This window comes from Populus trichocarpa, chromosome 5, assembly GCF_000002775.5.
Source record: "Populus trichocarpa isolate Nisqually-1 chromosome 5, P.trichocarpa_v4.1, whole genome shotgun sequence".
Lineage (NCBI taxonomy): Eukaryota > Viridiplantae > Streptophyta > Magnoliopsida > Malpighiales > Salicaceae > Populus > Populus trichocarpa.
This window is the reverse complement of record NC_037289.2, coordinates 5,019,276-5,034,478: the sequence shown is the minus strand read 5'-3', so window position 1 is coordinate 5,034,478 and position 15,203 is coordinate 5,019,276. Positions and strand designations below refer to the sequence as shown.

Below are 15,203 nucleotides of genomic sequence, written 5' to 3'. Positions count from 1 at the left end.
ACTGTTACATCCAAATCAAAGCATGAAAAGGGAGGATCCGTGGAAAGAGAGCCTGGATTAACAGTACATTAGAAGCTTGTTAAGAATACTATAGCATGCATGAATGCTACATTGTGATGAATGCATGATCAATGACCAATATCAAACCTAACAAGATCTACGAAGATGTAGAACAAGTTCAGTAGCATGCGGATAGCTCCGACCAAATTCCCAATTGGATTGGATTTCTGCTGTTGAAATATTCTCAACCATGAACAATAGAAACCATCTCTGTGAAAGTTTCAAACCATATACACTGCTCTTCTATCCTCTTATTCTGGAAAAACACAAGGATGGTGTGCTTCCACCTGTACATGGAAATAACCCAAGTATACATTTGTTGTTCTCGTCATCGTCTTCTCAAGTGTGGGTATTTGAGAGCTCTTCCCATTGGTTGATGGACAAAAGGGAAAGAAAAACAATAATAACAGATTAAACAAAAGGCGAGTCCAGTCTCAATCATTTAAATACCTACTTGTAAAACCACCTCTCAACTCTTGTTGTTACTAGCACCAATGCTCTCATAAAATAAGATATACCCATGATCCGTATTACTTGAATATTCCTGCGCTGACCCAAAAAATGTCTGCACAGCAGACTCATCAATCATCTCGACATTTTCATCATCAAAAAATAACCAGTGGTTGTGGCTTTTCACAAGGCTCACATAGTGCCCATGATTAGGTCCACTTCCCACATGGACTACAACGGCAAATAGGGAGTATTCAATATCTGCGTCTTCCACGGTATTGCTCAACTTCAGCTCAAGTGGGAAGACAACTCTGTAAGACAGCTTTTTGTACCGACCAAGCTGCTCAATATATTTAAACCTCTTCAGATGGATGACCAAGATGTGAGGAGGCTTCTTTATCTTCATCCTCTTTTGGGCTTCTTGCAAACTGCATACAATGGAAAAAATACGGAAGATTTACTGCATAATTACTAGACTAGAAATGTTCAATCACTTGAATGCTCTAAAACATCAGAGGTGGATGGACCAATCATCCAAATTAACAGTCAAAAGTTCAATCAGCCCATGAAAAGTTGAAAAAGAATCACAAAAACATTGTTCAGCCAGTAAAAACGAGTGCTGAGTAATATAAAAATTTCAGTTAAGATCGCCCTGTTCATTCAAATTGTAGTTCAGCAACCTTTCAGGAAATCAAACCAAACTACTAAATCTAATTGTTTAATTTTTCCACATCTGGTTTTACAAGGGGGGAACAAAGCCTTTAACCTATAAAACAACAAAAATAAATCATTTATCACGATCCTTTACATGAAATAAAATATAATTTGTATGTTAGTTCAAGAGATTTCTGAATGCTTTAGTGTCACTGTTATCTCTTAGCTAGGCTCTGAGCAGGGAATAATTGTCCAGAGTAAGTGAAATCATATCCTGTATAATTCCAGAAGAAACATTGACTAAACTTCGCCATACAGACTACTCGGAAACAAATACTGGAACAGAAAGTGATTTCAAATATTCAACAAATATGAAGGGGTTATCCAGAATTGATACAAGTCAATGCCAGGAAATAATTGAGCAAAAAGCACCTACCTGCAGCACTTGTCACAGAAAAACTTATCCTCTGCATTCAACGTCTCTGTGGAACTAAAATTCTTCAAGCAGCTTGTAATGGAACTGTTTTGTTCAATATCAAGGCTCAAGTCAAAAAACGTTTCATCTCTTGCTGTCACAGTCTCACATTGCAAGCACCTTGTCTCGTTGGTAAGTATTCCCTGATGTATATACACATAAGAGACGATGAGAACTCTACCCTAAAAGAAGAGAAGAAAAAGGAAAATTCCATCACCATACAACAATGCATGTGTGAGGAACTAAAATACAAATTCACATTAAGATCATTCAACTACATTAACGATTCACAACATAGAAAATGTCAAATTTAGAATGAATGGATTGGCTGCTTAAAGTCACCTGAAAATTTTTGTGCACCCAAGTAACCAAAGGCTCTTTTGAAACACCATTTGCCTGAGCATGTTTTGGTCCATTTGCAATTTTTTCAGGTGGGGAAGAAGTTTCAGGATCACTTTTTACAGCTTGGGCCTCTTTCTCCAGAATGTCAACCAGTTCATTTAGCAAAAAATTCAAAAACTCATGAGCATCCTACATGAAAAACAGAGATAGTGTTCACTCCTCTTGTATTGTTTTATTATATCATTTCACATTTTTTGTCTGACCAATCCCCGGACTCACAATTAAATGAACAAATACCTGGTGCATATAGCTTCGGAAAAGCTCATTTTGTTTTTTCAATCTCTGTACGAAACGCTTTGGAGCAATGACACCTGTTTTCTTCTTCTGTGAACTTATCTATGCAAAAGAAATAACAACAGTTAGCTCCAGCACCATAGCTAAACTACTAAATAAGTAACACGTATATGTTCTGTACAGGGAACTCTTTCTTTCCCCTCATTTCTCTGTACTTTAGTGAAAATGCACAGAGCACACAAGCACGCAGAAAGTACACAAGTACCAAGAAATATCTTGCTCATGAAGAATTGGAGACCTGGTTACACTTGTTGAAAAAGATTACTAATCAATAACAGAGAGAGCAGCTTCAGATTTAAAAATGTCCAAAAATATTCCCAAGTGCACCACTTAAGTGCACAAGAATCTGAAAAGTGTAGTGCAAGGATGCTATCAAAGCTATTGACAAAATCAAATAAAAAATATCAACAAACAGTTCGGTCTTGGCTTGTTCTACGACTCTTGAAGGAAAATAATTGAGAATAATGGCTAAGGAATGTAGTTCTAACAAGAGGGGAAAATAGATTTAGAACCCAATGACTGGTTTAATTATGTTCCTTATGTAGATCCAAAAAACCTGTGAAATTGTCTGATTTGATCTTAGCAGGAAATAAAACTTCAGAAAAGCATATCGAACAAAGAATATTCTGCCTTCAACTACAGGTATTGCATGAATAAAGTAAACAATTAACAGAAGATGTAGATATCATGCATCCCAATATGGCATATTGATCAGATTTTTTTTTCCCTTTATCAGCAGACTAAGTAAAAAGCATTTAGAGAAAGATTTGCATCTAAAATGGGTTAAAAGGAACAATAATGACACCTCAGTTCTCTTCTTCTAATAAGTATAACTCTATACTTCTACATGCATTTATTTCCTCTCTTTTTGACAAGAAAACTCGTATGAAGGAGATGGTCAAGCGGAGAACAAGCACCAAAATGATACAGAAAGAACATAAGCTGACATGCAGAAAAGGAGAAAACAAAGAATAAAAATAAATAGCAGTGAAGATGTGGAGATTGGAAATCCTGCTAGTCCAAGTAACCATGCTGTAAGACCATCTAGTAAAGGAATAAACTTATGGGGTGAGGTGCTGCAAACACTTGAAAGGACGAAAACAACTTCCACATAGTATCTCACAAGAACTGTTACCAAAAAAGTAACACAAAAACACCAATCATGGAGTTATTACTACCTGAGTAAATAGATCTGCCAAGCAAGTCAAGAGATTCTCTTCTGCGTCCCCAATACTTTTACCGTTACCATAATATTCTAACAAGTGTTCTCGAAATGGTACACAGAAGTAAAGCGCCTGCATAACAAAGAAACAAACACAGATAAGACACCAACGGAGAGCTATAAAGCACAACAGTACATCCCCCTCCGCTATCATTATAAACCAAATACAATGCCTTAAAATCACATTCAAATACACTTTTCAAGAAGACCTGCATGGATTACAATAAAATGTAGCCATGATTCTCCAAAGAATCAAGCTAACAACGTACTAATTATCAGCAACAAGTTCAATTTTTCAACTTGATAAACGCAACCACTTGCAGCAGAAAGCATACAAAATATCATTTCTATCAAAAAAAATTATGCATTTAAATTTTCAATCCCAAACCTCAAAAATAAAAAACCAATTTAATATTATTGAATAAAATTTAAGGCTAAAACAAAAATGCTTCGCGTCTAACCTGACTGAAACACTAAATTAGAAATCAAAATATCAATTCAAAGACGGGAAAAAAAAGTCAAATAATCGACACAATACAAGAGTAGCTAGGTAAAATAAACTAAGGTAGAAAATGATTAAATCGAGAGAAAATAAAAATCGACAGATGATGATTGAAATTGAAGAGAGAATAAGAGACCTGTAAAACGCTATTACAGTAACAAGTGTTGCCGAAATTCTCGAGGCCAAAGTATCGTTCGCCTTCAGGAAACTGGTCGCCTAAAGCTTTCTCGAGTTTAGAACCTGCTGCGCCCATTACTGCATGGATTGATTCAACTCAGATCCCGATTTAACTCACCGATTCAACAATCCTCGTTAACGAGCAATTCTCCCTGTCTTTGTTTGGATTTGGATAGTTAGTTTGTTAGGGTTTGTTTGGGAAATGAGAATTTTGTTTATGATTTTGTTGGTAGTGAAAGGAAAGGAAAGGAACGAGGGTTTGTGTTTGTCTAGTATGGTTTTCTGAGAGAGAGAAGAGACTGGTAATATTTATTAGTATTTGTTCTCTTTTTCTTTTCCTTTATCTACAGGCAAGAAAAGGAAAATACCATGAGATGAGCCTTTGATTTACGGCTGGTTTTAAGTATAGTTGAAATTGGTTTTTAAAGTTTTTTTTTTTTTTAGAATTATATTAAAATAATTTTTTTTATTTTTAACATAGTTTATTAAAATAATCTAAAAATATAAAATAAAATACTCTTGCTAAACTACTGTACAAACAAAGCTCCAAACAAGTCCCTCGTAATTACATATATCAATCCGTTTAGTTTTCCAAAACTTCTCAATTTTTCAGAATTTTGGAAATACTGCAGCCAACAGCAGCTGCTTGTAATTTCTCCAGGTTTTTCTTATGCTTCTTTCCTAACTTATGTTGATCAAATACATCACATGTTGTTTTTCGAGGACTCTTTCGATAATACTTAAATAAATTTTTCAGTTTAAAAATTATATGATTTAAATAAAAAAAACATTTCAGTTTAATATTATTTTTATGGTAAGTAATTAAAGTTGTTAATGGAGTTCATCGGCTTTTAATACTTGAAATTCTCTATAAAAAAAGGCTGAAAAAAAAAGTATTCGGGATAATAAATTCTATACTGTTTTTATAAAATTTAACATTTTAATTCACCTAATTTTTAAGCATTGTTTTTCTAGTTTTAAAGCTTTGTTTTGTTTTTCTCTAAATGCACTCCGTATAGAGCTTAAATAAAGTCCTCATAGAAAGATAACCGAGTAATATTTTATTATTTTATTAGATTTTATTTATGAATGCTTCTTAACAAAGTGGTAGTGTTGGAATTCTAAAAAGTTTATTGAACAAAATTTTCTTACATCAAAATGTAGAATAATAAAATTTTAAGGATAAAAAATTGATTATCAGCAATAATAAAACTTGATTGACTTTAAAGTATTTTAACAAATAAATATCTTTATTTGATTTTGTTTTAATTTATATAAATATATATTGTATGATTAGGAAGCATCCTATGATTTTACTTTGATATCATTTTTAAGTTTATAAATATATATATATATATATATATATATATATATATATATATATATATATCATTTGTCTAATTTTATTTGTGAATTTTGGACAACTTGTGTGCTTGAAAGGAATATTACTGGCTCGTTGTGCTTCCTTGGAGATGACATCCAAGCATTTGGAAAGCAATATTATGCGAGGTGAAGTCAGCAAGGCCACTCGAGAGGCTTGAAGATGATGAATGCCAAGTCTTTCCTTTCGTGTTATCATAAACATTTCCCCTCGAGCCTCGAGGGTGGCTCTCTGACCGAATAAGCAAAAAGGTTACATGTTTTAATGAAAACAAGAATATACCACAAAACCAACCGAAAGGAAAGTACTGGGTGTGCCCAGTCTTTCATTCCGACTATCTTATATTCATGTGTCGTGATTATGATTCAACTTATTTAATAACAAGATAAAAATTAAATAAGAAAGGTATAATTTTATATAAATTAAAATATAAAATTTAATTACTTGTAAATCAAACATTAAAGTATAAATTTAAAAAAAAAAAACAATATGATTCTAATCAACATGCTAAACTCGTATCTTGATTGTGAGGTGACCCCGTATAAAAAACAAATGAAGGACTCCTCTTAAGAAAACTAAATGGTGAATGATGAAATAAAAAAAATAATTAAAAAATATTAAAAAAAACTCGCGTCAACTTGGATTGATTTTACTAACCTATGACTCGAGATATGTGATCGGGATAAACCAGTAAAAAGAAAACAACAAAAATCACAACAAAAAAACCCAGTAATGAATGATAAAACTGAAGGAAAAAAAAAGTAAAAGGTTAATATTCGAAACGCGTGACATGAATAATGAGATTGAGTTACACCATAAAAGGTAAAACCATTAAAAAACATAAAGCAAAATTCTCAATCATCCAAAATTATAAAATAAAATAAATAGCAATTAAAAAAATAATGATCATATATGATATAAAATTTAAATGAAATAAACAACAAGGAACATAATTGAAAAATAAAATAAATCAATTAAGGATATAAAAAAAATAGCAATTGAAATAGTGAGAACCAAAGTTGGTATAAAAGATAAATAAAATAAAATAACGAGAGATGGAGTTAAAAAATTAAAAAATAAGAATGAAAATCAGACATGATAGATGGAAAAAAAATAAAAAATAATGAAATTAAAAAAAAATAATTTTATAAATTATTTAAAATAAAAAAATAATCAAGAAAATATGAACCAAATATAAAGGAAAAACAAGTTAAAGAGCTATTTTGCAAAATTAAAGGTCTTGGCGTGGAAATCAAAGAGATAAGAGGGAAAAAAAAATAATCGTTGTCAAACGAAAGTTCTGTTGACCACACACATCACTTTTGCATAGAGACAATCGAGAAAAATCCATCGCCACCTTAAATGTTAGTGTGTGGCCATTAAATGTTCTCAGGGAGCGTAGCGTGATGGCAAAGGGCTTGAGATCTGCACAGCAGGTCTCGAGTTTGAGTCAGGGCGTGCACCTCTCGTAAGAACCTGGGACAGCCGGGGTTTTACTCACTCACCTGGACCCACAAAGTGCGCTTTCCGGGAGGTAGGGTTTCCTCGAATCCAAAAAAAAAAATGTGGCCATTAGATGCCGCTCGAAATACACGAGCATCATCTATGCACTAACAGACACTTTTTTCAATAATATTTATATTTTAAAATTACCAAGTAATTTTTAGACAATATGATAGTACCCAATAAATAACAAAAATATGAAAAAGCCTTGTGCCTAGTTAAACAAATTTGGCTTCTAAGGGCATTCTAATAATTTTATTGTATTTTTTTAAAATAAAAATATAAAAAGCCCATGGATCTTGTATTGTTTTAAAGGTGATTTAATAATTTTACTGTGTTAGAAAAACAAGAAATAATTATATGCTCACCATCAATATATTAATGACTAAAAAAGTCTTTGTGAAAATACCGTTATATTCTCATTAGCTAATGAAAAAATAATAATTTTATTATAACAATTCACAATCCATATAATCAGTTGTATAATCATGTGTATTTGTGTCTCTAATGAAACACTGAATGCCCTTAATTTTTTTATAATAACATCGACTAGTTATTAGCAAGGCATGCAATGAATGATTAAATTATCAAAGAGCCCGTTTGATATTAAAGCTAAACTTGTTTTTTATTAAAAAAAAATTTAAAATAATTAATTAATTTTTTAAAATTTTTTAATGTGTTTATGTAAAATAAAAAATATATATATTTAATATATTTCAAATAAAAATTTATTTAAAAAACAACTCATACCACGAATTCCAGACACGCATAAAGACGCGTAAAAAAACTTTCATGGCAAGCATTCCATGTGCATGTATAGAAAAATTCATAGTTATTAAACCTGGATTGGCTCGATAGGTCAACCCGGTGGCTGGACCGGTCCGGGTAAAATAAAAAATCAAGATGAGTAAAAACCCGGCTGACAGCCGGGTTGACCCATTGACCCGACAAAACCTAGTTGAAACCTGATTTTTTTTCAAATGTGTCTTTTCTCCTAGTCAAATACCCTTTTTTATATGTTTTTTAGTTAGTTATTGATAATTTTCAAAGTTCGCTATATAAATACTGGAAGAATGTTTTATTTTTTCAATGTGGGATTTAAAACCCTTTAGTATATACTCTATGTTCACAAGAAAAAAGTCATGTTTTTTCAATATGGGATAAAAAAAAATTTTTGGTTTAAATAATTCAACTTAAAAGAATAGCATACTAACATAATATTTTTTTAATATGGGATAAAAAATCTTTTGAAATAATTTTTTAAATTTTATTATTTGTAACATGTATTACTTATATTCACATGATTTGTTTTTTAATTTTTTTATATAAAATATTAAAAATTTAATTTTTTTAAAAAAATTATCTAGATCAATTCAATTCGATTCAATTCAATTCAACCATTGTAACCTAGAATCCGATTCCTTAACCAGATCACCTCGGTCTGGTGCGATAACTATGGAAAAAGTAATAACAAGAAGGAAGTAATGAATGACGAAAATGGCACGTGGCATACATGCGTAGCTGAGTAGTTGGCCCAAGTCAATTTTCTTTTGTTTTTTTTGCTGGGCAGTAGATGCACATGTTATGTTCAAATATAGTTAAATGTTCCTTTTGCATATAACCATCTACTAGTCAGTCAATCTGAGGCAGAATGACAGGTTTGAGGATCATAAAGCAGACTTAATCGTTATTTTTTCTTGTACTTTAATTTCTTTCTCTCTCTTTTTTTCCTTAAAAAAATGTTGGGACTAAAAAAGTTTTTTAAAAAAGTTTTTTCCTTACTAGGTTGCGTTGTTTCCTCGATGTAATGTGTGTGTCTATATATATAATTTTAAATTTTAAATAATACTTATTTTCTACAATTCAAAATTGTTATTTTATTCTCAATAATAATTCATCTAGACTTATTTATAATTACAAATATAATTTTAAAAATGAAATGATATTACTAAATCAAAACAACTAAAAATTTCGAAAAACAAATTATGATAGAAAACCAATCAAAAAATAGATGAATTTTGAGAATAAGAAAAACAATCTTATACTATTAAGTGTACACGGGACATGTTTTTTTTGAAAAAAAGAGGCTATATGTATTCTTGCAAGAATGTCCCTGGATAATTTTTTTAAAATAATTTTCAGATATTTTTTTAGTATTAAAATTATCTGGAGTCATTTAAAAATAATAATTTAATGTTTTTTACATTCAAATGTATTTTTTTAAAATCAAATACAGTCCAACCATGATATTAAATATAATTTTAAAACAAGAAAAAATATAATGTTTTTTTCATTCACATTCAAATCATTGATTTTAATGAAAAAACAACACGCCAACATAAATCACTGAAATTTGATAAACAAAATACAAGAAAGAAAGAAATTCAATTTTAAAATAAAAAACATCAACATGTTAAAAAAATATGTCAGTGATGATTAAAATAGGTGCACCTGATGATATCAATATTAAATATTATTTTTATTGAAAAATTAATGATAAAATAATAAAAATTAATTATTCATGGGTCTTATTTTCATGTCTAAAGTCTAAACACACATGAACTAAGGTAGTTAACTAGGGGAGCGGACTTGGCCTGCCAGAGTGCCACCTCTCTCTTTTTTTCCTTCAAAGTCTTTAATTACTAGCATCACACACACACACACACACACACAATCACACACACACACACACACTTTATATTAATCTTTTTTCAATTTAAATTATTTTATAAAGGTTGGAAATTAACTAGTAATATTTTATCAATTATTTTTTATATCTACTTAAAAAAAAATACAGACAAGTAGAAAAAAATTACATATAAAAATATTCTTATTATTTTTGATAGGTCATAAATTTTATTTTTTATTCAAGACCAGTACAAGAAATAATTGATATGATGTTATTAGTTACCTTCCGAGTACCATAAAATTTCTCTTCTCTCTAATTTTTTAAATTATTTTGTTTATTTTTTTTAAATAGTAATTATTTTTCTTGTATAAAAAAAATTAATAAAGAATACATAAACGGCCATCAATAATAGTTGAAGAATTTTGTAAAAAAATTGTATTTGTAGTTCATGTAGCACCATTATATATGAAAATAATTAGTTGAGGTGCGCGTAAACTGCCCGGATATTCACGCTAAACTAAAAAAAAAACAAATCCTATAATTCCCCATCAGAACCACGACATGGCTGGGGACTAAAAAAAATTACTTGATGCAAGGATGGACCTCGTAGGGATTTTATTGAAATGTTTTTAACTTTTAGGTATCTCAGTAGAAAAAAAAACTTCTTTATGGACTAAGATGAAAATAATTTATAGTTGAGTGACTAACTTGCCAAGGAAAACGTCTTATCTACTGTACCCCGGAAGCCCTTGAGCAAGGCCAGTCTCACAAGCGAACCCAAAGAAAAGAAAAGAAAAGAAAAGAGAGATGCTGAGCCTTGGCACAGTTCGTTTCCCTCCAAAGCCCATATATTTAATCCCAGAATCAAGCTTCCCCGCCATCCAAACCGCCACAAATGTCCCATTTCAGTTCTCGCACCCTCCATCAAAATGACACGGTCATCTGTAGTAATGATGGCGAAGAGAGAAGAAGAATTGAAGGAAATAAGGGCTAAGACTACTGAGAAATTAACGAAGAGGTTATTGATCTTAAAGGTGAACTCTTGATGCTTCGCCTTCAGAAATCTACACGCAATGAGTTTAAGTCCAGTGAGTTTCGCTGTATGCGCAAATGGGTATCTTTCTTTCTCCTTATCCATTGTTTTTTGTCTTCTCTTTCTTGCTTGTTAGTTAAAATCATGATATATCTGTTCCGTGTTCGCTTTATTTAATCTGAAATGCCTGAGATTTTGTTTATTTTGATTATCATGTTGATTTCTTAATTGTTTCTTGTATAAGGCATGAGTGAATTGGAATCAGTAATGGCAACAAGAATGCTTAAGAGGAAGGAAATGAGAATTTTTTGTTGTTTTAGATATTTCAGTTTCTTCTTTGTTGAGGGGGGGTGGGGGGAATTAAGCTCCCTGGTCGCATTGTATTTGTAATTAGAACATCAGCACTGCAGTGCTTGTGGATGCTCGTTGCAATTCATTTACTAGTGGGTGATTGATATGAGAGGCTTTTTACTTTTGATGTGAACCCCTGTGCTTAATAATCGCTGTACAACTTGAGTTTTAAGGCTTAATTGATGATTGGAGTAATCAATGAGGTCATATGATGAAATCGGATAACTTGATTCTACTTTTTGATGTTTATAGCTCTGCATATGTGAAAAGAGGAAGTTCGATATACCTTACTGTGGAGCCAGGAAAATGTGAATGGTGCCTTTTAGTGTTTTTTTGGACTTCCTCGCAATTTTTTTCTATATTTCAATAGACAATGAAGCTCAGAAGTTCTGGTAGACACTTAAAATACAAGGCTCCTGCTTTTCTCATATACAATACCCACCTTCTCATTGTTTTATATGTTTTCCCCTGCTTGCTAGGTCAAATTGGTTTGATCAATTAATTGGAGAAAGTTTATTCTGGGTGTCCGGAGTTGCTAAAGGCAACAAGAATGCTTAAGAGGAAGAGAATGTGGTTTTTGTGTTTTTTGTTTTGTTTTTGAGACATTTTAAGCCTTTCTTTGTGGAGGGACTAGGAAATTTCACTTTATTGCTTGGTAATAATTTAAAAGTGTCATGTATGAAATATTTTCTATTTGGACTGATGTTCTGGATGTTAGTTACAATTTAATAAACTGGGAATTTTCTGAAAAAGAAAAGTAAAGGATTTAGAATGTAGGTGGGAGTCTTGGTTTTTGAGGTGAATGCCTGTATGTTTCATTTGTATTTTGTAGAAATGTCAATGGATAGCTTGAGTGTGACTTCTATGGTGGATTTTAGCTGTCCAGTTATCTTGTCAAGGTTAACTAGCAGAATTGTAGTTAGAGCAATCGTCGAGCCTTGGTTCCAATTTGGATATTATCAATCTATTTTACTCACCGATGTTCTTGGCTCAGCATTATGAAATAGAAGAATTGCAATGCATATTCATGTGTATCCATGACATGTGGAACGCGTCTTTTTGTTTTACATCACCTTCTGACATTTCATATATTTGATAAAGGATTAAAGGATAAAGCATTAAATTTTTGTAGATGCATGAAATACCAACACTTGTTGTTTTTCTCTCACGCTTTTCTTCTGTTTGATATCCAGGCATATATTCTTAAAAACATATGCTGAGTGTATGCATGACCTAACACAATGGCTTTGTATGTCTTCATTAGTAAATTTTCTTGCAGCGGAATTCTTATGTAAATGATTAAGTTGGAAACTTCGGTTTCATTTGGTTATAGATCTATTTCCATTATCATCAAAGTCCTTTTTGTTTCAAGTGTTGGGGTTGCAGTATGCTGGATTTTGGTAGTATACTGTTACCTTCGTCGCAACATGGAATAATGCTTTTGTAAATGCTGTTATTCTTGCCATGCCTGCCATCTAGTAATCAGGCAACTACTTTAGCCTAGGGGGTGTTCCATGGATCACAGATTGCTCGCATGCTTACTGTTAAGCGGGAAAGAGAGATAGAGGAAGGTGTTGGCAACAGGCTGTCAAGAAAGCTGGACAGGCAATGGAAGAGAAGCATTGTTGTTAGACCACCTCCATCTTTGAAGAAATTGCAAGAGGAAGAGGCAGCTGCAGAAGCTGAGAAATCTGCTTGAGCCAAATTCGATATATAATTCCTCAATGAATATGGTGTACTTTCATGACATAGGAGCATTCTCCGTAACTGATTGCTTAATTTTGTTGATAGTTCTGTTCCTTCTCTTGTTTCGTTCACCCTCTGTATTGTCGTAGACTTCGCCTTTTTTTCATTAGCAAAGCACTGATCAGTTTAATAGCCAGCTTGAATATGATTGGAGCAGCCAAGTTCTACTCATCCATGAAAATTTAAAATTCAGTAAAAGACTACTCGGTGTAATTTTTGCAGGCTTTGCTCAAGCAATTTTTATTTTTATTTTATTTTATTGTTTTTCGTTTATAAGAAAATTGAGAACGATATGTAAAGGCTAAATGAACATTATTATTATTATTTACCTTCTTTGCAATAAAAAATAAATGGGTATAAACATGGATTCACACTCACACATTTGATGGTGATAGTGTTGGAAGCTAAAATCAAATCTAGAGAGTATTTTCCAATTCAAAATTAAACATTGAAGTAGGTAGTTTCTTAACAACAAGGTGGTTTTTATTTTTATTTTAATTTTTTTATATAAATTTTAATGATTTTTTTATTATCTCTAATTATTATTGACTAGATAGGTTGCCTATTCTTTACTGGGTGTCAAATTTAATTTTTTTGTAACTTAATAAAATGAATTCCAAGCGCTACTAAAGTGTTTTAAAGCATAATAAATTTTCACAACATAGACTTTACCAGATTTAATAAGATGATTTAATTTAATTATACGATTAAAAAACAACAACAATAAATATATCAATGTCAGTTTTAATTAACATTTCATACCCCTGATTCGAGTTATGAGACCATAATCATCATATAAAAAAAATTAGAAACTTCAATTCTCAACAATTTAATATTGAATAATGAAATTAAAAAAAATTAAAAAAATCACAAGCACAAAAAATAATTAAAAGAATAAAGATCAAATTTGACATAAAATTAAATTAAAATAAAATAATGTAAAAGCCCCGGGTTAATATAAATTAATATGATAAACATACGGCACGAGTCGTGAGGCTAACTACCCTCATGTAAAGCAAAATATAAACAAATAAAGAAGTTGGATCATCATTAAACCCAGTGTTTGAAAAAAAAATTCAGTGTAAAAAAAACTGATGGGAATCTGAATTAACATTTCATACTCATGATCTTGGGTTATAAGATCGTGATCACCACATTGAAAAAATTATAAAACCCAATTTTCAACCAATTAAATGTTGAATGATAAAATTGAAAAAATAAAAGCAATCTAAAAAACAGATCCAAAGCAAAAAAAAAAAAAAGGACGATTAAAAAAAAAAAGAACAAAATTCAACATAAAAATAAAATGAAATAGAATGATGTAAAAGCCTCGAGCCAATTCTAATTAGCATGTCCAATTCATGACCTAGGTTGTGAGGGCGGATTATCATCATTGAAAACAAAAAAAAATAAAAAAGCTCAGTCTTCAATAAACTTAATATTAAATGATAAATTTTTTAAAAATAATCGATGTATATATATAAAAAAAGACCATATCAATTATGGTTAACATTTCATACTCGTGACTTGGGTCATAGATTATGATCACTGTATTGAAAAAAACTAGAAAACCTAATTCTCAATAAATCAAATGTTAAAGGATGAGAAAAAATAAAAATAAAACCAATTTTAAAAGAGCATAAATTAAAAGAACAATGATCAAATTTGATATTAAAATAAAATAAATTAAAATGACAAGGAATGAAATTAAAAAAAATTAAATTTAAAAAATAATATAAAAATTAAATAGAAATCAAATATTTGTTATAAAAATAAAATAAAACAAAATAGTAAGTGATGTAATTGAAACAAAAATTAAAATTTAAAACAAATAAAGAGCGGTCAATAAAATAAAAGACTACAATTGAAATAAAAACAAATGGAAGGGTAACTTTTTATTTTGGTTGGCGCAACACAAGTCTCAAGGTGTGAAGAGAAAAAAAAAAGGAGGAAAAATTCCACCACCACTCATAATACTACTTGCATCCTTTTATTATATATATTAGTATGTATAATCACAGCTATTAAACCCGGCCCGGCCCGGCGGGTTAACCCGGAACCCGGTCGACCCGGTGGCTGGACCAGTTCGGGTTTGTTAAAAGACCGGCCGGTGCAACAACCCGGCAAAACCCAGTCGACCCGGCGGGTCGACCCATAACCCGGACGACCCGGGCGAACCCGGACGAGACCCGGCGTTTTGAAGTTGGATCTGCTTGAGATGATAGCTGGGTTTGGAGATCTTGAGGCCTTTCCTTGCTTTGCTTCAAAACAGGGTTGAATACGTCCCTTTGTGGTGGATCGACCCTCTTTTTTTTTGTCTGTTT

The 15,203-nt window shown here is 31.3% G+C and overlaps 1 protein-coding gene and 1 pseudogene across 1 annotated transcript; one reads left to right on the top strand and one right to left on the bottom strand.

Annotated features, from left to right (window-relative positions):
- Nucleotides 1-36: 36 nt before the first annotated feature.
- LOC7471503 (ubiquitin carboxyl-terminal hydrolase 4) lies at nucleotides 37-4,596 on the bottom strand. The gene is made up of 6 exons (XM_002306270.4): nucleotides 4,196-4,596; nucleotides 3,514-3,630; nucleotides 2,279-2,377; nucleotides 1,982-2,170; nucleotides 1,601-1,782; nucleotides 37-938 (listed from the first exon to the last, which is right to left on the bottom strand). Exons 1-6 carry the CDS (start codon nucleotides 4,310-4,312, stop codon nucleotides 530-532), a joined length of 1,113 nt encoding a protein of 370 aa, XP_002306306.1. The 5' UTR covers nucleotides 4,313-4,596; the 3' UTR covers nucleotides 37-529.
- Nucleotides 4,597-10,517: 5,921 nt separating this feature from the next.
- LOC18099058 (50S ribosomal protein L29, chloroplastic-like) lies at nucleotides 10,518-13,133 on the top strand (annotated as a pseudogene).
- The last annotated feature ends 2,070 nt before the right edge of the window (nucleotides 13,134-15,203 follow it).

What these genes read in the sequence shown, in the direction of transcription:
- LOC7471503 (XM_002306270.4), bottom strand. Translation starts at nt 4,312, where the DNA reads ATGGGCGCAGCAGGTTCTAAACTCGAGAAAGCTTTAGGCGACCAGTTT. An exon ending in TGGCAGATCTATTTACTCAG is followed by an intron (nt 2,378 to 3,513) that starts GTAGTAATAACT and finishes TCTTTTGCATAG; the next exon opens with ATAAGTTCACAGAAGAAGAA. An exon ending in TTCTGTGACAAGTGCTGCAG is followed by an intron (nt 939 to 1,600) that starts GTAGGTGCTTTT and finishes CATTGTATGCAG; the next exon opens with TTTGCAAGAAGCCCAAAAGA.